The 24,136-nt window shown below is 37.0% G+C and overlaps 1 protein-coding gene and 1 long non-coding RNA gene across 6 annotated transcripts in view; one reads left to right on the top strand and one right to left on the bottom strand.

Annotated features, from left to right (window-relative positions):
* The window catches only part of Ankrd17 (ankyrin repeat domain 17), a 154,654-nt gene that overhangs the window by 79,929 nt on the left and 50,589 nt on the right, over positions 1-24,136 (top strand). For all 4 annotated transcript variants that reach the window (XM_010610877.3, XM_010610875.3, XM_010610879.3 and 1 more), the window contains 8 exons: positions 5,888-5,999; positions 6,159-6,304; positions 9,314-9,456; positions 9,730-9,943; positions 10,950-11,125; positions 12,191-12,353; positions 14,979-15,074; positions 15,979-16,095. In XM_010610877.3, the coding sequence (XP_010609179.1) occupies positions 5,888-5,999; positions 6,159-6,304; positions 9,314-9,456; positions 9,730-9,943; positions 10,950-11,125; positions 12,191-12,353; positions 14,979-15,074; positions 15,979-16,095 (1,167 nt within the window). The remainder of the gene's footprint in view (positions 1-5,887; positions 6,000-6,158; positions 6,305-9,313; positions 9,457-9,729; positions 9,944-10,949; positions 11,126-12,190; positions 12,354-14,978; positions 15,075-15,978; positions 16,096-24,136) is intronic.
* The window catches only part of LOC104853056, a 4,259-nt gene continuing 825 nt past the window's right edge, over positions 20,703-24,136 (bottom strand). Inside the window, exons 1-3 of one of the 2 annotated variants that reach the window (XR_004515335.1) lie at positions 22,700-22,778; positions 22,038-22,155; positions 20,703-20,736 (exon numbers count right to left, since the gene is read on the bottom strand). This is a non-coding gene — a long non-coding RNA (uncharacterized LOC104853056). Of the gene's footprint in view, positions 20,737-22,037; positions 22,156-22,699; positions 22,779-24,136 lie in introns of those variants that run through there. The other variant, XR_777672.3, reaches the window with a different exon arrangement.

The following is a 24,136-nucleotide window of genomic DNA, read 5'->3' as shown; positions in this document are numbered from 1 at the left end:
TTTAAAAATTGTTTGGAGTGCAGGTTTGGTATTCATGAAGTTTCTCCAGTGTTCTTTGTCATGGAAGTATCTTATTTTTCCATCAATTTTGAAGATAGTTTTACAGGATACATCAGTCTAGGTTGGAGGTTGTTTTCTTTTAAAGCTTGAAATGCCTCACTCCAGGCTCTCCTTGATTTAAGGGTTTGTGTTGAAAAAATCTGTTGTGATTCTAATGGACTTTCCTTTGCATGTAATTTGTTTCCTTTGTCTAACTGCTTGTTGTATTTTGTTCTTCTATTGGGCTTCCTTGATCTTGATTATTTTATGTCTGGGAGTAGTTTTTTTTTTTTTTTTTTAATCATGACTAGTTGGCCTCACTTCTGTGTAGTCAAGTTCTTTTGCTCTATTTGGGAAGTTTTCTGCTATTACTTCTGTGAACACTTTGTCATTTGTGCTTTTTCCTGCTTTTTTTTCGACTCATTAATCTTATATTATTCTTCTTTGTGTCATCTAGGAGCTGTTGGAGTGATTTCTCATGGTCCCCTTACTATTTTTAAGAGACCTCTCTTTTCATGGTCACTGACCACCATCATGTCTTCTATATCTGATATTCTGTCTGCAAATTGCATTAGTCTGCTATGTATACTTTTAATAGCGTTTTTAATCTCCTAGATTTCAGTTTGAATCTATTTCATGGATTCTATTTCTTTCTTATGTTGGGCCTTCAGGGTTTCCATTTCTTTCCTATCCTTAGCTTTTGTGGCTTTCATCATGGTCCTGGACTCTTCTATTTTTTTAATCTGTTTCTCTTCTAGAGTTGATAATCATGTGTCTTATCTGGGAAATTATTTGTTTTGAGTATTTGTAAAGCCTCTTTCATGTGTTTTTTTACTTCCTGTGCTATCAGTTCGGATTACCCAGGTGGCTGATTTTCAGACTTTTCTCTCTCATTTCTCCCAGAATTTGCCTTTGGTGAGCTGGAAGACTGTGTCTTGTTTAAATGTCTTTTCATTTCTATGTGGTTGTTGGTATAGTCCTTGGTTTAATTCCTGGGTTGATATTTCGATATTACTTATTGTAGATATCTTTGTTGCTTGTATTTAGAACCCTTAAGAAATGATTGCTTCTCACAGGTGTCTTCCAAATATAGCTGATTTTTAGGATTTGAGTCTCTAATTGGGGCAATCCTGTTTTCATTATTACTGGGAAAGATAACTGATTAGATCAATCACAACCCTAGCAACAACAATAGAATCAAATACAGCTTAGAAAATGACAATTTGTGGTAGTTATTAAATCTATCACCTTTAACCATGTGAAACAGAATGAAATCGAAGTCTATCTTAAAATATGTTTATAATGAATTTTTTTTCTTTTTTCACTAGGGATTGAGCCCCAGGCCTCACTTATGTCAGGCAAATGCACTGCCTCTGAGCTGTAATTTATTTCTTACTTGGAGAGATGTGCAGGCTAGCCTTCATCTTGAGATTCTCTTGCCTCCCCCTTCTGAACAGCTAGGATTATAAGCAGGTGGCCCTGGGTCTGCATCCTTAAAGCTTTTCTTGAATTTTAGTAAATATAGGAAAAACAAGTGCTTCCTTACACAATATTATTTTTTCTGGTTTTTAATGATTAATATATTCATTATCTTTTCTTTTTTTCCATTACTGTCTTTTAAAGGGTATGGATATTATAACTTCCCCTATATCAATAATGTTCTAGAATTAGTTATGTGGATGACTTGTAGAATATTTTTATAATAGAATATAACTTTATCAATTTAATGAGCTAGAACTCATTATAACAATACCTGTTCTAGCATGGATAGGTGTATTTTATCCTATTGGAGGCTAAATAGAAACTTTTTACAGTACAAACACTTAATAAAGCTGTATCTCCTTTTCCAGCTTTGTGATTTTCTGAGATGTGTGATAATGGACATACAGTAACTTCTGAACCAGTTTAAGTGAAAGGGTGCTCCTTTTAGTTGATACTTTGCCTTCAAGAAAAATTTGCTGGGGGCTGCGTGGTACTGGAGATCAAACTCAGGACCTTGTGCTTGCAAGGCAGGCAGCGGCACCACTGAGCTAGATCCCTGGCCCTCATTATCTGTTTTTTTTTTTTTTTTTGTACCAGGTATCGAACTCAGGTCCTTGCGCTTGTGAGACAGGCAGTGGAACCACTGAGCTAAATCCCCAGCCTGGCCCTCATTATCTATTATAATAAATATAGAATAGAGTGTAGTTGGGCTTTCATTTTTGCATATTTATATCAACATCATTCAAAACACCTATTTTTTTTCTCTGCCTCGTCATTATTTGTATCAACCCCATTTTTTTTAATTAGTATGATATTGATGTATTACAAAGCAGGTCAGTAATTATTTTGGGATTCTCTAGGTACATACCTGGGGAATGGAAGCCTTACTTCGGAAATTAATTCATTTATTAATTAGAGACAAAGTCTTTTGTAGCCCAACCTTTAACTTGCAGCAACCCTCCTGCCTCAGCCTTCTGAGTACTAGGGTTACAGGCATAGACCAGCACAGTTGGCTCACTTGAGAATTTTAAATTCTTTTGTTTTTTTCTTAAAAGATTATCATAAAATATAATTTTTTTTTAATTTCTTCTCACTCCAGATATACAGTGGAGCTACTCACTCTTGATTTCAGTTTCTCAGGGAATTTGTTCATCTTTGTTTTTTTAGCTTTAAAGATTTTTTCTTGAACTCTCAATTTATTGTTCTTGCTTATTGATTAAATTTAAATTTTTCATCTATAGTAATACATAAATTAGCAAGCAAAGCCTATGATAACTTTGTCAATTCTAGTGTATGTAACAGAGTGCTTGTTAAAGGCACGTAATACACTCCAATTGAATTTATATTTCATAATGTGGGGAAAATATATTTGATCTACTAAAATCTTTCATGCTTGTCTTTTTCAAGTTTTGTATGTGTGTCTTCTTTCTCTCTTTTTTTCTCCCTCTTACTGGGATCGAACTCAGGACCTTGTGCTTGTGAGGCAGGAGGTGGCACCACTGAACCAAATCCCCAGCCCTTCTTTCTCTATTTAAGATTGACACAGTTATCATAAATTACCTTTTAGCTCCTGGAAAAAAGTTTTAAATCTCATAAACTTAATCCGAAAGTTGGCTTGTCTGTAGATTGCATATTCCCTTCCTGAGAGGATAGAACACAGATACTTACTATAACACTCAACATGTGTCTGCTGTGCATCAGGACCTCTGTGTGATGTGGTAGGGGGAGCAGAAACAAGAAAACCTTCTAGGTTGTAAAAGTCCATTTCTTCTTGTGTTAGCTTGTGTAGCCATCCAAAAGTTATTTCTCTGAGATTTGTTCCATTTTTTATGAAGTCAGACACAATACTTTCTCTCTTAGGAAGAAACTTGAAGTGACGAGGCTGGGGATATTGTAAAGCACCAGAGTGTCATTCATGTTACTTCCTGAACTCTTCTGTGCTGTTCTTGATGGCCTTTTCCCTTGTTGCTGCCCTGGGCTCTACAGGCCCCAGCTCTGCTATCTCCCAGCCCCTTTGCAGTACAGTCTTTGTGGTCCCCTTTGCCTTTGTCTCATTTTTCATTTTATTTGTGAAGTTTAGTTTTTAGACCATTGTAGACTGTGGGAGGATGTGACTTTTTTTCTATTATTACATGAATGTAATAAACTTAAAAATAATATTTCATATATACAGTCTCTTGTTAGTAGCAGTCTGAATCTCTGGCCTTCCAGAGCTATTATCATTTATTCTCCTTGACTGTCAGTTCTACGTTTTCTGGGGCAAAACATCAGTGACAGGTGGAAAATGCAAACGTCGTTAAGACATGTTCATTGCCTTCCATGTTTTAGTCCTCAGGGAGTGACAGATAACAAAACAGTTTGATAAACAGATGCATATGTGAAAAAGATGGAAAATACTTAGAGCTGCACTATCTGATAAGGAAATTGCATGACACATGTTAAGCTCAAATTTTTTAGTAGCCACATTTTAGAAAAATGAAGGAGCAGCAACTGGAATGGTGCCACACACCTATGGGAGGCTGAGGCAGGATGATCACAAGGTTCAGCCAACTTAATGAAACCCTCTCTCAAAAAGGGCTGTGGATGTAGCTCACTGCAGAGGCTCTCAGTTAAATCCCCAGTACTGTCAAAAAATTTATATGTAAAATTAAATACCAATTTATATATACATATTTTAACAGGTACTTTGTGGTATATGCCTACAGCCTCAGCTACTTGGGAGGCTGAGTCTGGAGGGATCACTTGAATGCAAGAGTTCAAGTCCGGCCCGGGCAACTGAAACCTTATCTCAAAAAAGTTTTATTTGGCTTAAAATATCTATAATACTGTTTAAACATTTAATCGCTACCCCAAAATTGAGCTATTTTGCAATTTTATTTCAAGTGTGAAAAACTTATACTAAATACTAAATGTCTTCATAATTTGGTGTGTATACTATACCTGTAGTTAGAATGATCAAATTACTCCAGTTTTCTTAAGACTTTCTTATCCCACATTACACAAAATCCCTCCATCTGAGGTTTGTCACCCTTTCAATGTATTCCTCAATTTGGGTTTACATTTGAAATACTGGGTATGTATTTAGATTTGAGTTAGATATACGTTAGTGAAGTGAAATCATTTCCTTGTGTCATTCCAGATACCCTTAAGAAATTCTTCAGCATTCAGATTGACTATCAGTTATTAAATTAAAATTAAATTAAAATGTTATTTAGTCATACTTCAAATCCTATTTCTCATATGTTGCTAATAATTATTGTTTTGGATACCACAGGTAAAAAGTTCTAAAAGTATAAAGAACTAGCTGGTTAACTATATTGGCATTTAAACTGTGATAGAATTTGACCACTGATAAATCCAGTATTTTCACTAGCATTATCATAGGTAAGATTTCATAGAGACATTGCCATATCAATTACAATAGTCTTTCAAAATACCAGCTGGATTTTTTTTCCAACTGGATTTTATGTTTGGTTCCTTTGCATATTTGGGGGCTTTCTTTTCAGTCACATCTAAGTTACTTGGAAAGAATTTTTCACCTCAAGTCTTGCCTTTCAGCTCTGTGAGGTGGATCCAGAACTAACTGTTTCTGGCCTTGTGTTGCAGGTCTAGGTGTCCAACCTGATTTTTCTGGCAGTCTTCCTTGGCTGCCAATGAAGTCCTCATGCACATGTACCAATTAAAGCTCAACTAAATACTGAAGGGGAATTCTCCACACATCTCCAGAGTACTGTCTCTGTAGGATTCTCTTAGTAATGTGCAACATTAGCTTTAGATACCTTGACGGGCTGGGGATTTAGCTCAGTGGTTCTGCTGCCTGCCTCTTAAGTGCAAGTTTCTGAATTCGATCCCCGGTACCAAAAACACAAAACAGACTTTAGATACCTTGACCTGTCCAAACTCTGTCTTCTCAACTAGGGGAGACTGCTAATAGGCTCTGGGCATCTGTTCCAAACACTGCAGTCTAGAAACTCTTCAGGCAGTGAGTTGGGTTAATCATTTATGCTCAGGGATCACTGTTCATATCTCCTGTCTAAACACTGTTATTTTCAAATAGTTTGTCTTTTTTACTTATTTGAGATAGGAAAATAAATGTAGTCTGTATTTCAAAAGCAAAACTGAGTCCATGGTTTCTTTTTAATCATACAATGTAGTTAAAGTTGTACTGGTATGCCAAAACAATTACACTTTTTTCTTCGTGTTCAAAAATTGCCCATACTATGCAAATATTATTTGTAACTTTTTGAAACAAATTACTAGCTGGCCCCACTGATGGAGAAAAAAGCCTTATTATTCAAATGTCTGATATAGTTACTATTAACATTATAAAACTGTGTAATCTAATCAGAAAATTAATTTTCTACAGACTGAGAGTAATCATGACACAGCGCTAACACTTGCCTGTGCTGGTGGCCATGAGGAGCTGGTACAGACGCTTCTAGAGAGAGGAGCTAGTATTGAGCACCGAGATAAGAAAGGTAGGGCTTATACATATGTGAACTTCATTTTATTTTTCTGTAATATGTGTAGAAGAAATTTTAGATGCAGAAATATTACTTCTTAGATCTGTTTTGATGCTTAGGTTTATTGGAAATGATACTGATCCTTTAATAAAGATCATCATTTTTTTTTTCCAGGTTTTACTCCGCTCATCTTGGCTGCTACTGCTGGTCATGTTGGGGTTGTGGAAATACTGCTGGACAGCGGTGCAGACATTGAAGCCCAGTCAGAAAGAACCAAGGACACACCACTGTCCTTGGCATGTTCTGGTGGAAGGCAAGAGGTAACATCTCCTCTTAGTGTAATTTTCCCCCTTTCTGTTTAGCAAATATGTACTGTATTGTACTGTATGCTTTTTTTTCTCTGCAGGAACAGCAGTTTGATGTTAAGATTTATCACAGTTAATTCAGACTGATTTACAGTGCTAGGATAAGCCCCCCCCAAGTATACAGTATTTAGAACCCTGCACTTCTAAAATTAACACCTACATAGGAATCCCTGTGTATTACATTGGGTTAAGAGAAGCACTAAGATATTCCAAGTCTGGGTCTGTATTCTTTCATCTTTCCCAGTTCTAGAAATTCCATCAGTTGGCATTGATCGAGTAGGCTCAAGAAACTATAGCATTACAACTCCTTCATGTTTTCTGTCATTTAGTAATTAGTTGGATGACTTAACCTATTTTTCCCCAAATCTCTTATATCTTTTTTATCAGAATGTGAAACTTACTGCACCAGGGCTGGGGATTTAGTTTAGTGGCACTGTACCTACCTTGCAAGCCCAAGGTTCTGAGTTTAATCTCTGGTTTAAAAAAAAAAAGAAGCCTTACTGAACCAGTTGTGTTATCTCTAGATTCATAACTTCTCAATCGGGCATTTATTGAATCTTAGATGTAGGGAGTATCCTTATATCATCCAGATTTTTTTTCTCTTTGAGACATGGTCTCACTATGGAGTTCAAGCTCACCTTGGATTCACTACATAGCCCAGGACAGCCTTCAATTTGCAGTGATCCTTCTTCCTCAGCCCCCTGAGGGCTGGAATTACTGGTGTGCACCAACACATCCATCTTCTCTTAGTTTCTTACTCAGTAAAAAGTCCCTTGTCTTCCTTCCAACCTCCTCCCCTTCGCTTTTCTTCCTTTTCCTTTTCAGTGTTTCCTTACTTACAAGGGAAACACTACTCCTGGTCCTATTCTTTGAAGATGTATAGTTTGTCTTTATCGTTTTTCTTTTTTCAGGTGTTTGTATTTCCCAACGTCATCAACAGTCTGTTGAAATAAGACCTCTGTTTTTTCGGTTGTTAGTCAGATAATATAATTTCAAATCTTTCACTCTGGCTGTTTCATCCTTTGTTAGTATACTCTGACTAGCTAAGTGTTGACTGTTGTCTATTTGAATACTTTCCTCTCTTGCTGATTATAGCTTACCAAGTTATATTGAATTCTAATCAGTTAAACTCAATAGGTTTTTGAAAATAACTCACAAAAAATAAAATTTAACAGCTGGCCATAGTAACTCATGCCCTTAATCCCAGAACTTGGGGAGAAAAAGAAAGCTACAAGGGAAAGAAAATTTTGAAATTGTGCTTTAATTTAAAATTTTCAGTCATTGAGTAGCTTGAAGTAGTACCCTTTTCTGTATTAACAGAATTTCAATGTTGAGTAAAAGGAATAAGTTGATTCCTTTCATTTAAAAATGATAAAGCCAATAGGGTGTTATTTTTATGGATTATGTAGTCTTATTAAAATACAGCAGATGAAGTTGGGGACTTAGCTCAGTGGTGCCAAGCCTGCCTCACAAGTTACAAGGTCCTGAATTCGATCCCTGATACCCCCCCCCAAAAAAAAAAGAAGAGGAAGAAGAAGAAGGTGATGATGGTGGTGTTAAAATACAGCAGGTGAACTTAATAACCATTCTAGTTTTTCAGGTGAAGTGGTTAAACTTGGTTGCCAATTTACTATAAAATCACAAACATTTTTATTGTGAATATGTATTCATTTTGAGAGACTAGACTCTCAGGATAACTAAAGTCAGTTATCTTTACAAAATGGAATTGAGAACATTTCAGATTTGTGAAATTTGTTTTATGCTTCATTACTTAAAGGATTTTCTGAAATGAAATTGGCTAATGTCACTTTTTATCTTTTTCTCTCTCTTTTTTTTTTTTTTTGGTACCTCATTGAACTTGGGACCTTGTACTTTCTTACAAGGCAGGCAGCAGCACCACTGAGCTAAATCCCTGACCCTGGAATTTCTTTAAAACTATATACCCAGAAATTCAATTGCTAGGTGGGAATTGTAAGTCTATATTATAATACAATATTAATGGTAAAATCTAGGTAATTAATGTGTACAGTTTTTTCAACTTTTTTGAAAAGATAGGTATTACCTATTTTAAAATAATTTTTAAAGTTTGTGATTGAATGCTTTAAAATTATTTCAAATATATGTATATGTGTGAAGTTAAAAAAATCACCAGGTATGGTATGGTGGTCCGTGCCTGTCATCTCATCGGGAAGTGCAGGTAGGAGGATCACTGTGAGTTCGAGGCCAGTGTGAATTACATAGCAAGACCCTGTGTCCAAAAAAAAAAAAAATTTTTTTTTTAGCTAGGCATGGTGGCATATACCTGTAATCCCAGCACTCTGGGAGTTTGAGGCAGGAGGACTACAAGTTGCAGCCCAGCCTGGGTAACTTGGTGAATTGGACTTGTCTTGAAACAAAATAAAAATTAAAAAATTAGCTGGGTGTGGTGGCGCATGCCTATAATCCCAGCACTCAGGAGGCTGAGGCAGGAAGATCACTGTGAGTTCAAGAGCAGCCTGGACTACATAGTGAAATCCAGGTCAGTGTCAACTACATAGTGAGATCCTGTCTCCAAAAAAAAAAAAAAAACAAAAAAACATTAAAGGGCTGGGGGGTGTGATTGAGTGTGAAAATCCTGGGTGCAATCCCTAGTACTATAGAAATAAAATCATGTTCCATATTACTTGTGTTTGCAACTGTCTAATGGAATAACATAGAAATACTAATTTCCAAAATACCGTGTATGACATTTTGGGTCTGGATTTTCCATGAATATGCCATACCTTCTTAGTAGATTTCTAAATGGGTTTTGAGATGTTTCCTCTTTGTTGTCCTCTTAAAATCTTTTACCAGGTTTGTGTAGAGGATGAAAGAAATTTCCCCCTTTTTGGTTTATAATAGATCAGAAAAAAAGAAAAATCAGAAATTCATACCTTCAAAATTGTCTCACCATAAGAAAACATGTCTTTCATTTTCCCCTTCTAGGTGGTGGAGCTGTTGTTAGCACGGGGGGCAAATAAAGAGCACAGGAATGTTTCTGATTATACACCTCTGAGCCTGGCTGCTTCCGGTGGCTATGTAAACATCATCAAAATACTACTAAATGCAGGAGCTGAGATTAACTCTAGGCAAGTTGATTCTTCTGTACAGACCCTTTATGTAAGAGTGTCATGTTAAAGATACCTGTATGACACCTAGTTTTGAATACCGTAGTTAGGCTCTTCATGTAAATTTAGAGTCCAGTTTGTTAGAGATTTTTAAAAATTAGTTTAAGTAATGAAAACTATTTAGATAGAACTTGAAAAATATCAATCATTACATTAAAATTCTGCATTATAGTTCACTTTTCTGGTATAAAATGTGTATTTTTCCTTTTGTCCTCCCCATATCTTAATCCCTAGAACTGGTAGCAAATTGGGCATTTCTCCCCTCATGTTAGCAGCTATGAATGGGCACACAGCTGCTGTTAAGCTCCTGCTGGACATGGGCTCTGACATAAATGCTCAAATAGAAACCAACCGGAACACTGCACTGACCTTAGCCTGCTTCCAAGGAAGAACTGAAGTGGTTAGTCTTCTGCTTGACAGAAAAGCAAATGTTGAACACAGAGCTAAGGTAAGGAAAGGTCTGAAATTTACCCATGAATTTATTGCTGTAATGTTTATGATATATAATAGTTATTTTCTACTTTTTTTGATTGATTGTTTTTTAGAGACAGTTTTGCTATGTAGTGCAGGCTGGACTTTTACTTAAAATCCTAACCTGGCTTATTTTAGTACTTTCTAATGTTTATTACCTATGAATATGTTAAATCGAGAATCATGCTGCATAAGTCAAGCATTAACTTTTGAAAATACCTCAACAATATATTTTTATAGGTGTTAGGGCTATCTGCAAAAGATACGCTATTTTGAAAAGAGGGAAGGGGAAGTGGAAGGGAAAAGAAAAATGTGAGAAAATTTTTAAATGGAGACAAAGTCTTTGTAAATAGGGAGGGGTGGAGGGGTTGAAGGGAGGGTAGGGGAATGGGGGGAAAAATAAGAACCAAGATAAGATTATATAAAGGTACACATTCCCAATGATGAATGTGATCGTATTGTATACCTAAAAATTACCAATAAAATTATTGGATTTTAAAAAACATGCTGTTTGTTTTATTTTGTTTGTTTGTTTTGTTTTATTGAGATGGGGTCTCACTGTGAAGTTGAGGCTGACCTGGAACTCACTGTGTAGCCCAAGCTGGTCTTGAACTCACAGTGATCCTCCTGCCTCAGCCTCCAGAGTGCTGGGATTACAGGCGTGCACCACCACGCCCAGCTAAAAACATGCTATTTTGAAAGAGAAGTGAGAGAATGTTTATTTATTGCCAGTTACATGTCAAATGTTTGCACCTTATTCAGATTCTTAACAACATTGATTTTTGGTACAGTTACCTTGTTTTAGTAGATTATTAGTCTGTAATTCCAAGAAACTAGTACCACTGCTGAGATTCAGTTGTGAATCTTTAAAAAAAAACTATACCATATTGTTGCTCCCCCTTTTTTCTTTTATAATATTTTGGATATTTCCTCTCTTACATGTTTTTTTGTTCATTTGTTTGCTTATTTTCCACTAAATTTAGACTGGCCTCACACCACTAATGGAAGCTGCCTCTGGTGGATATGCAGAGGTGGGCCGAGTTCTTTTGGATAAAGGTGCCGATGTTAATGCTCCTCCAGTTCCCTCCTCAAGAGATACAGCTTTAACCATAGCAGCAGATAAAGGTCATTATAAATTCTGTGAGCTTCTCATTGGCAGGTAGGATATTTTCATATCCTTCATGTGTGAACATAAGTGGTACTGGTTATTGTTATTCTAAGCAGCTGTATCATTGAAAAAGTCATGTGGTTCCTTCTATAACCTATAAGTGGGATTTCCCCTCCCAGACTTACCTGTCATTTTTCACCCATGCAGACTATGTGTTATATTATCTGGTTTGTTTCAGTGCAACCTAGGAATATTTTTACTCTTCATTGTGTATGTACTTCTTAAGTGCTCTAATAAGCTACTTTAACATGCAGATGTTGTCATCCATATTCATGTCTCCCACACAATTTTAGTTTTGCCAAGTATTACAGTACTCTGAGTCTTTAAAGTCTGTCAGTGATGTAGGTTTCCTTGTTGATTTTCCTATTCTTTATACCAATTAGGGATTTTAGATGATAGTTTTGGAACTATTCAACATTATCAGACAGAATAAAGAATACTCATTTAGAATTTGCCTGCCAGTTTTCCAGAGGTGTTTGTCTCCCTGTCTGTATTTTTTACTAGGCAGACCAAAGACCTTTCTGTGGCATCCTACTAAGTACTTGTTACTCTTATTATTAATAACTACTGTTGCTACCATGAGACATCTTAACTCCTTGATGCCCATCTAGTACTAAACCTAGTTGTTATTCTTTGATCCATTTTTTTCTGAAATTACCTGCTATAAATACATAAAAATAAATAATCTAAGACATATATTTGTGTCATAGGATACTTTTTATATCTCTTGGCTACTGTTTATTTAATATATTACCTTTGAGGTGAGGTTTACCTTTATTTTTCACTACACAGTTTCCATTTTCTCTGGATTTGAAACAAGGGATTATGGTCATTTTTAAAATTTTAAAATCAAATATTGAATATACGACTATTTCATTTGATGGCTGGAAATGCTTTGTAGTATAGTTCTAAGAGAACAAATATTTTAGTTTTTGACTATTAAAACTAATTTTCATTTTATGCAGTATTTTCACATGTTAATAGTTGTGGGGTTTTTTGTTATCTATATCATTCCATTTCATTTAAGACAGTGCTATCTATGTCATTCATTTTTAGGGGAGCTCATATTGATGTACGTAACAAGAAGGGGAACACTCCATTGTGGCTAGCAGCAAATGGTGGACACCTTGATGTGGTTCAGTTACTGGTACAAGCAGGTGCTGACGTAGACGCAGCAGATAACCGCAAAATAACTCCTCTTATGGCAGCATTTAGAAAGGTAGCGGTCTTTGATCCTCATTTACCTGATATTTTCCACTTACTCTAGTAAAGGAAGTGCATGTGTCATTGTCAGTGAAGACTCATTTTGTGATTTCGAAGCTTTGGTGAAAGCAAATAATGTGCAACCCTGAAGGATAGGTACAGGTGTGGCAGAAAGCTGTGATACTACTTACACTGGGCATCAAAGCTAAGTGAACTTTTTAAAAAGCCTTTTCAGTAGTACTCTCAAATCCAGTTGTAATCTTAGTATTTCATAAAATGTAGCTCCAGTGAAGAGTAACCAGTTGGAATTACTTGTATATGCACAAATGTTTGCTTCTATCACACTGCAGAGAAAAATGTTACTTAGATTTATTTTATTCTCATCACTGTTAAACACTGGGAAGGAAAGTGATAGCCTTGATACAAATAAAAATACTTTAAATTCCTGAAAATCCAGTATACTATATTTCGAAAAAAATATGAATTTCAGAGATTATGTGCTTTTTTAATTCTATTTGAAGAAATGTTGGTAAAATCTGTAGACTCCAAAATGTTGAAAATTTTTAATATATAGAAGATGTCATCTCTTCCTTTTTCTCTAACGGTTCTCTTGTCCCATGTCTGTTGGTCTTTCCCTCACGACCCCCGGCCCTCACCCCACTGAGAATTTATCCCAGGACTTTCACATTGAGCTGTTTCCCCAGTCCTAATCGAGGTTGCTCAGCTGGGCTCCACTTTGCAGTTTTGCAACCCTGCCTCAGCCTTCTGCCTTCTAGACTTGTGATGATAGGCACACATCACCATAGGCAGCTTTGACTCGTTTATTCCACTTTTCCCTAGATACTCTGAACTCTGAAGCCACTGACATGGCATTTATTTTTTCCCTCAGCAGTCAGAAACTTTCTCAGAGGGTGCCTACCTCTAATTGACACTTGCATGTCACTATTGAGCTTGTCTTCCTAACCACTCCATACTAGTATCCTGTTGTGATCAATGTTTTGTGTTTCCATTCTGACTCTTTTTTTTTTTGGTACTGGGGATCGAACTCAGGTCCTTGGCTTGCAAGGCAGGCAGCGGAACTACTACTGAGCTAAATCCCTGGCCTCTCTGACATCTTTTGATGTCCAGTCCAGCCTGGTTTGGTGTTCAAATCCACCACAGATTAATGCTTTTAGTATCATCTTCCATTATTACTCTCTTATGGGCAGTTCTCTTTTCTTTGATTGATTTTTTTCTTGTCTCTCACATCATCTCTGTTCTCACGTAGAGTGAAATTTTCTCATTTAGAATGATCTTTTTTCTTGCCCCTCATTTTTTCCAGTTAGTTATTCTTTAGGTAATTTAAATCTTTTTCTGCACAAACTGTTTCTATCCTTTTTGAACTTACATTGAATTTTCCAATCTCCTACATTACATAAGTTCTGCAGGCCTTCATTATATTTTATCATTCATTTTGACAAATATCTTTGTTAATACTATGACTACTTTTAGATGTTTCTCTAATATCCAGCATGCGTATATCTTTCCAATAGACAATTTTAATGCTCTGTGCACATTTTTTATCTTTTATACTATTTTGTATTCATTCTATTTATTTTTTGAGTACTTATCAGGTTCACTGTAACGAGTTAAATATTATATTACAGTTACAATATTTTTAATGTAGCTTAATGAGAAAGGTAAGATCCATGCCCAAGTATTTTTTTTGCGGGGGGACCGGGGATCAAACTTGGGAACTTGGCTTGCAAGACAGGCGGCGGAATCACTCATCTAAATATCCCTGGCCCTATGCCCAAGTCTTAACAAGCTGTGTAAATTGTCGCGTATCTACAGTGTAAGGACTGTAGAAGTGTTGGAAAGATTACTAGGGAATGATGCAAGTGGCATTTCAGCTTTTCAGGGATAGCTATTCATTTAAAGCAAAATTTTTTTAAATATTCGGACAAAAAGGAAGAGATAGATCATGTTAACTCTTAACTTTTTATCCATTTTATCCAGACTGGATAAATTATAGGTCTTATGTTAGAGAGCCATACTGGAGATGTGTCAAAGGCCAGCACATTAATGAGTTTGAAATTGAAATTTACTTAGATACTGAACTGTGTTGTAGTGAATGATTTAACTATAGCTGATGCTGGTACAAAGGGTATTTTCTTTCTTTCACACTGTCTAGTGCTGTTTGTTTTTTATCTGAAAGAGTAAGATAAAACTGTTAATTTTAGTCTTTTGTTGAGACAGGGTCTTGCTATTAAGCCGGCCTTGAACTCATTGTGTAATATTTTACTCTCTTAATACTGTAAACTGCAACTGGATGCTCAGATGTAGTGAGTTGCCAAAGAAAAGGAGAATGAACATTTATCTTTTTTTCTTTTTCTTTTTCTCATTAGAAATACTTCTCCCAACTTTTCCTTATATTAATTTTTAGATTTTTGTTCAGAGTACATTTGCAATTTTAGGTCACATAATTCTACATTTTTTAGAAAGGTAGAATGAGAATGATGTAGATTTAACTCAATACAGCAAAAGTATCTTTTTATTTACAGTGCAAATGCACAACTTAGTCTTTGTTTAGATGTTCTCTTATTTTCTGAATCTTGTGAGAGACTATTATTTCTGTCTGACAATACTGTCCCTTTTTTAGGGTCATGTGAAGGTGGTACGCTACCTGGTGAAGGAAGTCAATCAGTTTCCGTCTGATTCTGAGTGTATGCGATACATAGCAACCATCACAGACAAGGTAATGTGTTCTCAGACTCCTCACCACAGAGTCCATTTGGTTAGACTGTCTCAGTGATGAGAGAAGTCTTGGTTTGAGCAATAATGTGTAATATGTAGTGATTTTTTTAATCTGCTATTTTTGAATAAGGCATGCTATTTAAGAGAATCAACAAATTTACTTAACTTATGAATCAGTAAAGCATTCTGTGATAGAAGAATTTTAATATTTTTAAAATAAATATTTGCAGCTGGGGATTTAGCTCAGTGGCATCGCACCTGCCAGGCAAGCCAAGGTTCTGAGTTCTATGCTTGGTACCGAAAAAAAAAATTCACTGTTCTGTGTTTTAAGAATACAGTTGAAGAGCCGGGCGTGGTGGCGCATGCCTGTAATCCCAGCACTTGTGAGGCTGAGGTAGGAAGATTGCTGTGAGTTCGAGATCAGCCTGGGTTACATAGTGAGTTCCAGGTCAGTCTTAACTACATAGTGAGACCCTGTCTCAAAAACCAAAATAAAAAAAAAATACAGTTGAAGAGAAATTGTATCTCAGTGTCTGCAATTCCTTCTGTGAGGGGCTAATATTTGAAGACAATTACTTTAAAAATTTTTTAATCCAGTTTTTGTTCACAGTTGTCATTTCTTTTTAGCCCTTTAAGCAACTGACACACATTACTGTAGTTGTTTGGAGCAAGCAATTTTAGTTTTCAAAGTACTGCTTGGTGGATAGCAGATTTTGCTTTTGAATATAAATATTTAAGTACTTAAATTTTGTATTTATTTGTACTCATTAGTTTCTTTTTATTTTCTGCTCTGGATTTTTATTCTCTGTTTTTGAGCACCTTAACAAAGATCTTCTGGTTTTTATGAAGCTTGCTAACTGGAAAATGTTCTTTGAGGCAAGAAATGTCTTTAATTTTCATTATAGGAAATGTTGAAGAAGTGTCATCTTTGTATGGAATCAATAGTACAGGCCAAAGACAGACAGGCTGCGGAAGCCAACAAGAATGCCAGCATTTTGTTAGAGGAGTTAGACCTGGAAAAGGTAATGACAATCTTTACATATGAAAACTACATACTTTTCCCCCTCTAATCTGTAATCCATTGTTTTGTGGTTTTGTTTTTACTTAAATTATGTATGTGATTTTCTAAGTTTGGCTCAAATACTTAATGAAAATTATGACTACTTTGGAAAGCATTTTCGTCGTAATCAAATTAACAGAATTATCCAATCACATTGATGTGATGAAAGTCAGGAAAGCTGGGCGTGGTGGTGCACGCCTGTGATCCCAGCACTTGGAAAGCTGAGGCAGGGGGATTACTTAGTGTTAGAAGCCAGCCTGGACTACATAGTGAGTTCAAGACCATCCTTGAGCCACATGAGGAGACCTTAGCTCATTAAAAAAAAAAAAAAAAAAAAAAAAAAAAAAGTCAGTTAAATTTAGGTTTTGATTTGTGATTCAGTCTTATTTCAGCACTTATCTCTTAAATCTGCAGTTACACCTACATTTTTTGATCCTAGACCTTGTTTAATTTACATTTACCAGAAATATAACATGTACTAATAAAGGCATAACCAACTAGTCGAATAAAACCATTTGGAGTTTTTTGGTTTGTTTGTTTTTGATACAGGGTCTTGACATGTATGCTCAGACTGGCCTCACAGAGATCCTGCTGTAGCCTCCTGAATGCTAGGATTACAGGTGTGCACCACCACACCCAGCTGTCTGCTTTTTCTTTTTCTTTTGGTACTGGGTCCAAGGGCTTGGGAAGCAGGTGCTGGAACCACTGAGCTAAATCCCTGACCCTACTTCTCTTAATTCAACATAATCTACCTCTTTTAAGTTTTTCTTCCTAAAATATTAAGGTTTTTGCTCACCCAGCTTCCCGCATCCCCAATAGGGGGAAATTGAACTCAGCACCTTGCATTTGCCAGGTAGGTGCTGCCCCACCGAGCTAAATCCCTGGCCCTTTTTATCCATTCCCTATTTTAAAATGTTAACATATGAATAATACTATTTTATAAATTTAGAAAACAATCTTTCTAGAGCCAGGAAAGACATATTAAATAAAAACTTTAATTTTTTATTCTCTTTGATGTTTATACATTTAAATACATTTTGGATTGTGTGTGTGTGTGTTTATTGTAGTAGTGTGCTCAGGTTAAATGGGAACGTGCAAAAATTAAGAAAACCATATCACTGTAAGATAACTGAGAGTCCTTATCTCTGAAGTTCTTCAGGTGACCTTTGAAACCACACATCTGTGCCCACCGAACCATGCCTTCCCCACTTCTCGCTTATTTTATTGCTCTTCCTGTTGGTCATATTTAGCTGTACTAACTATTCTTGCTTCTACTGTATTTTCTGCCTAGAGTTGTCTTCACATGCCCTCATGTTTTAGTCTCCTCTCTATCCATACTTCTTCTCTGTGTGTGTGACAGACAGACATTGAGGATTGAATCTGAGCCTTTGCACTGAGCTGTCTCTCCAGACATTTTAATTTTTTGAGACAGGATCTTGCTGAGTCATTTAAGTCATTCAGGCTGAGCTTCTCTCAGCCTCCTGGACTGCTTTGTATTACAGGAATGTGCCACCATGCCTGCCTATTTCCTGTTCTTTTTTCCTGATTCTTTACTTTCTGACATTCTAAAGACAATATTTTACAATTTATCTTATCACTCCACAAATTGCATGTACCAAAAAATGGTGAATGGCATAGTCGACAATAAATAGTAATATTCACATACATTGTATTGGTGTCCTTTTTAAAAAACGAATCATACAAACATATCACTTGCACTTTGCTTTTTGATAACTAATAAATGTTGTCTGATGATAGTGATTTTAAATAACTGCAGGGCATTCCATAGTAACATATTCAGGTTTTTAGTATTTTGGTGCTCTTATTGTTATAATAGTTCACAAAACCTCAAGTTACTTAGCTCTAATTTGATTCTTCTTTCTATACCATATACTTTATGGACAGGTGTGTGTAAGAGTGTTACACACACACACATATTATATATATATTCTGCATCATGGTGGAGATGATTCTGAACTCTAGCCCACATTTATATTTCTCTTTGAAGTATCAGGTTGGGACATAAGGATTTGGCTGAGTAGTTTTAAGTTACCATTTATATCTAAGCAATATATCCTTTTGGGCAGTTTGTGGTCCCAAATTTTATCATTAGGAACATTGGAGTTGGTTTTGGTTGGTCTGAGTTATGGTTGATTAATTTCCTCCTTATATAAAAATATTTCTGCTAAGTGTCTTGGTGAACACCTATAATCCCAGCACTTTGTTTTGAGGCAGGGTCTCACTATGTGGCCCAGGCTGGCTTGAACTTGTGGTGGTCCTGTCTCAGCCTACCAAGTGCTAGGACTACAGGCATGCACCACCATACCCATTATCCCTGAGAGCTTGAGGCCAGCCTGCACCTCATACTCAGTCTCCAACTTAGAAAACGACGAAAACAACAAAAACTATTTCTTGGGTCACTTCTAATTTGAGAATTTTAGTTTATATTGGATTTCCTTATATTTACTCAGTAAACACTTCGTGAGAATTTAGTATGTGGTAGATTCTCTACTGTAGAGTAATTGAATGTATATAAGCTATGCATTCCTTTTACAATTGTTTCCTTTTAGAACGTGAACTAGGTTATAACAACTATATTAAATTTATGGCTATTGATCTTCCTCTTTTCACTTCGTTACTCTGTTTATTTTTTCTTCCCCCTGTCTGTCTTTGTCAGTTTTCATAGCCTTTTAGGGAGCTATCTATAGTGTTTTTTTTTTTTTTGTACCGGAGATGGAACTTGACTCTGCACTTGTGAGGCAGGCGACAGAACCACTGAGCTATATCCCTGGCTGCATGGTGGTAATGTGGGGGGTAGTCTTACAGTTAGTTGATGCTGTGTCTCTTTGGATTCCATGTCCAAGGAGTTGCTGGGCTGTGGAGCGAAAATTTCTCAAAAAAGACAAGCACATGTACAGAGATGCATTATTATTTTTTGTTGTCATTCCCTTAGCAATACTATAATACTTTCTGTGCAGCAAATGCCATGCCATTTTATAGGAGGAACCTGAACATTCAAGAAATTTGGTATCCAATGAGGTCCTGGATCCAGACTCCCACAGACACTTGAGCAATGACTGTTGTATTTTCTTTGCACTTCCTTGCTGACTGGTATTTGGAACACTGTATCCCTTCACTTTAATTTACTCTCCCATTTATCTAGACTGTTATTTTTTTCCTTTCTTCTTAGACTTCTAATACCTGTTCTTCTTTCACCTTTAATAAATGACCTTGCATGCTAAAATACTGAAAACATTGAAGCATCTTCAATAAATATATAAAACTTAGAGTCTTTTTCCACTCCATCTATCAACTCATCAATACTTACACCCATATATTTTCTACCAGCAATTAGATAAACTTTTGGTAACTGGTCCTTCCATTTGTCTGCTAAATCCTACTTGTTGTTCCTGTTATACAAAACTTGTAACAATTCTTTTTTCACTATTGTTTTCCCCATCTCCTGGATGACCTGGATCATGCTGTATTCATGAACACAGTCTACAGGGCCGGCGGGTGGTTTGGCTCAGTGGTTCGCTGCCTGCCTCGCAGGTGCACAGGCCAGAGTTCAATCCCCAGTACCAAACAAGAAAAAGAAAAAAAAAAAAGAACTTAGTCTACAAACATTATTCATTCATTCATTTGTGAACATTCATTCATTCATTTGTGAAACTTCTTTTGAATCTTCCAAACTCCTTATCTCAAACTTTAAGCTACTGACCCATTTCTGTGCCCCCCATTCTTAGCAACATTCTTTTGGAGACTTACGTATTTCAACTCTTTCTCTTAAATCTCTCCTGCCAGCTTTTCTTTCCCACAACTACACTCAAATCATGCCTATATTTATGGTCTATAATGATGTTCATGTAGGTAAAATTTTAATAGTTACCTCTCCATCCTGATCTTACTGTTAACATTTGATCCACTCTTTTTACTTGGCTTCCATGCTGCTTCATGCTCTGGCCTCATCACCTACCTACCTGTTTAGATGTTCAATGTCCCCCTTACTGTCTCCTCTTCCCATACCTCTTATTTGATGAAACTCTTGGCCTATTAGATGATTATCCTCTTTATCCACCGGTCTCATTCTGATTTCTGACTTTCTACACCAGCTAATTTTATATTTATATCTCCAGCCTCTAGACTCTAGCCTCGTACATCCAACTAGCTATTTAATATGTGCATTTGTATACCTTAATTGACATAATTTGTGTGGAAATATAGATTCCTGTCTTGGTCCCTCTAAACCCATAACTCTACCTTCTGATTGCTCAGGTCAAAAACTTTGAAATCATCTTTGATTTTTCTCGAGCCACTATTTGTTAGAAAATCTTGTTACATGTGCCTAAAATTACATACAGAGGAGTAGTTCACTTTCGAATACTCCTTACTCATGTCTGTTCCCTCACCTTCTTCCCTTTTCCAACCTTTAGATAGTCTTTTTTTATTTAAAAAAAAGTATATATAGAATCATGATCAGTTATTATTACTTCTCACACTGGTACAGACCATTAATATGAAAACTCTTACCTGGGCCAGGGATGTAGCTCAGTGACACTGCATCTGCCTCACAACCACAAGGTCCCATGTTCAATCCCTGGTACTGAAAAAAAGATTATAAAAAACAAGAACTCTTACTTGAATCACTACAGGAGTCATTGAAGGAGTCTCCCTGAATCCATCACTGTTCACAATACACTTTGTAAATTGATACTTGGTTTCCTTACCAGTGGAAGGTAGGCCTTATTAAGGGCCCTTCGAGAACTTAAAGGTTGATTAAGTTTCCTGTTACTTTCTCCGAAATTCATTTCCTACTCTTTTCAACTATCCTAGTTTCTTTGTTTCACAGTACCATCTCACAGCCTTTGTTCTGTTCTTGTTTTCTGAAATACTTCATAACCTTGTTTTCTTTTTATTTTCTTAGCTGCACCTTCATCGGGCTTACACTGATCACCCTATTTAAAATCAAAACCACCCACCTGTACACATACATCTATCCTGCTATTGTTTTCCTTTTCTACTTTGTATCTTGTAACAATGATGGAATATGTAGTAGTTGGCTCTTTGAATCCTGAATCTATGGATTCAACCAAAGAACTACAGATCAAAAATACTAACAAGTACTACATCTCTAGCTGAATGTGTATAGGCATCTTCTTGTTATATCCCCCATACACAGTATAACAGCTATTCACATTGTATTTTTTATTCTGAGTTCTCTGGAGGTCCTTCAAAGCACACAGATAAGCGCAGGTGTGCGCTGTCCTGTAGGGAACTTTTGGACTCCAGGATTTTGTTATCCTCAGGGGTCCTGGTACCTCCCCTGAGAATACCTGCCAAAGGGGGACTGATTATTATGTTTATCACCTGAACATCCATCCCCCTTTGTCCCCAAATGAATACAAACCTCCTCGTGGCGAAGCTTATTTTATTCATGCCTAGCAACTAGCAAGTTACCAAAAAATTTTTATTGGAGCCTTCTCTCCCTTTGATTCAGAAATGAAATCTTGATATCATTTCAGCTTTTGATTTCATCTTGGGCTTCCATTCCCTACATCCATTAAATGATGAGTAGAACAAGTACCCCTGTTCTGTGTTGTGCTCTGTACCATCTAACGTGCAAAAAGGTGACCTTCTCCCTCAGAAAAGGCCCCAGGTGGGGCCACTTGTTCTGGAACATGAATCAAAGTAGAACTCTTGGGAATGAGGATACAGTTAGTTCAGCAATGGAGCACTTGTTTAAAGAACCCTGGGTTCAATCCCCAGCACTGCAAAAAGACAAAACTTTGTAAGTTTGAAAAGAAAAATTAACTTAGAATAATGTGTGGAACATTAAGCGCTTTACATGTTTCAGTGCTTTCCTTTGCTCTAGGTTCTTCTTTATCATTCACAACCCCAACTTACTTTTGTATTCCAAATGTATAGATTATTTCTTTAGTCTCTAGTGCTTCTCCATAAATCCTTAAATTTTTATCTCAAAAAGCTTAATTTCCAAATGTCGCTTTATTTCCTGAACCTGCAACTGGAAATGAGGGGGTGAGTTGGTACCTTTTCCTATGTCAACTTCAGAGCCTCCCCGCCGCCCCACAGTGATGTGTGATACAGGCATGGGGTGGGGGTATGGCCTGTGAGACTGTTCTGTTTTCCTGTTGCGGAGAACTAAACTGAATCTTTAGGTATTCTACTTGCATCTGTCTGTTTGCTTTGGGATCTCTCCCTCCCCACTTAGCGCTTCTCCTTTACTGTTGCCTCTGCTGTTGCTTCCTCCTCTTCTAAGTACTTGAGATGGAAGCCAGAGCTTTTGCTTACCACTAAGCTATTTCTTCATGTTCCTTGCACACACCCCACATACACCATCTTTTTTTGAGAGATAGGGTCTCCATTAGGTCTAGATTGGCCCTGAACTCCTGGGGCCCAAAGATCTTCTCACCTCAGCTTCTGGCACCCTTGGGGCCAGCTACACTTTTATCTTCAATTCTAGAGGGCTGGAAGGAGATGTTGTGCAAGGACCCAAGGCCAGGCCTCCCAGAACCACCCAGGCACACCCAGAAGTGTACTTGAATTACCTGAGGTCCTCTACTTGGTTTTACTTTTCAATGTCTACTTGCTTCTTTATATATTTGATTTATTTTGTTTTGTTATGGGGATGGAACTTTCGGGATCTTGTGCTTTCGAGGCAGGCTCTGGAACCACTAGGCTAAATCCCCAGCCCTGTTAATTTTTTAGAAAATATTTATTGGTACATTTTAGATATATATAATGATAACATTCGTCCTAGGGAATTTGTGCCAGTACATGATACACCATCCTGCTGCTTTTTGTTAATATATTTACTGTGCTACTGGGAATAAATGAATCCAGGGCCTTTGCATTGAGCCCCATTCCCAGCTCACTGTAATTCTTAACTTTGAGACGAAATTTTACTAAATTGCCCATTCTTAGCTCAAACTTGTGCTCCTCCTGCCTCAACCTCCCAAAGTCCTGGGATTATAGATCCCAGCATGGTGCACCACCATGTCAGGCTTCTGTTTGGTTTTAGAGAACCCAATGCCTTGTAAACTTGGGTTCCTTCGTAGTCATAGCCTGACCTCCCCCAAGAAAGTTTTTCTTGAACCTCTCAATTTCTGCCACACTTACTACCTACACCAAGGGAAAGTAAAATAAGCTAATTATCAAACCATCCATTTTAAATTTTTAAAAAATTTTGCTTTGTTTTAATGAGATAGGATCTGTGGTCTTATGTGCAGCTGAAGCTGGCCTCAGCCTCAGAGTGTTCCTCCTTCCTCAGCCTCTCTATTGCTAGGATTACAGGTGTGCAAAACAGTAGTCAGCTTTTAAAATTTTAAACTGGCCATTGTGGTGCACACCTGTAATCTCAGCACCCTGTGAGGCTGAGGAAGGAGGATCAAAAGTTCCCACTGGGCTGGGGATTTAGCGCAGTTGTGCTGCCACCTGCCTTGCAAGCACAAGGACCCAAGTTCAATCCTAGGCACCAAAAAAAAAAGAAAAGTTCCCAGAGTGGGCAATTTAGGGATTTAATAAGACACTTTCTCAAATGTAGGTAGGGAGAAGAGTGGAGATAAATCTGTGTTAGGGCCCTGAGCTCAGTCCACTGTTTAAGTACAAGGCTGGGGTTATATATCATTGAAAAAGTTTAAACTTTAAGATGGACAGGCATGGTAGGACACACCTGTAATCCCAGCTGCATGGAAGCTGAGGCATGAGGTATTAAAAATTTGAGGCCAGGACCGGGGATTTAGCTCTGGTACCACCTCCTGCCTCAGAAGCACAAGGTCCTAAGTTTGATCCCCAACACCTCAAAAACAAACAAACAAAAAAAAAACTTGAGGCCAGACTAGCATGGGCATTTTAGAGGCCCTGTCTCAAAATGGCCAGATGTGGTGGTAATACTAGAACGCCAGAAGCTGAGGCAGGAGGATTACCACGAGTTTGAGGTCAGCTTGAGCTACATAGTGAGACCCTGTCTCAGGAAAAGAAAAAAA

The sequence above is a fragment of the Fukomys damarensis genome, unplaced genomic scaffold (assembly GCF_012274545.1).
Source record: "Fukomys damarensis isolate Sample0158 unplaced genomic scaffold, DMR_v1.0_HiC HiC_scaffold_35, whole genome shotgun sequence".
Taxonomy (NCBI): Eukaryota; Metazoa; Chordata; class Mammalia; order Rodentia; family Bathyergidae; genus Fukomys; species Fukomys damarensis.
Note: the sequence above shows the minus strand (reverse complement) of the source record. Positions and strands in the feature narration are given on the sequence as shown.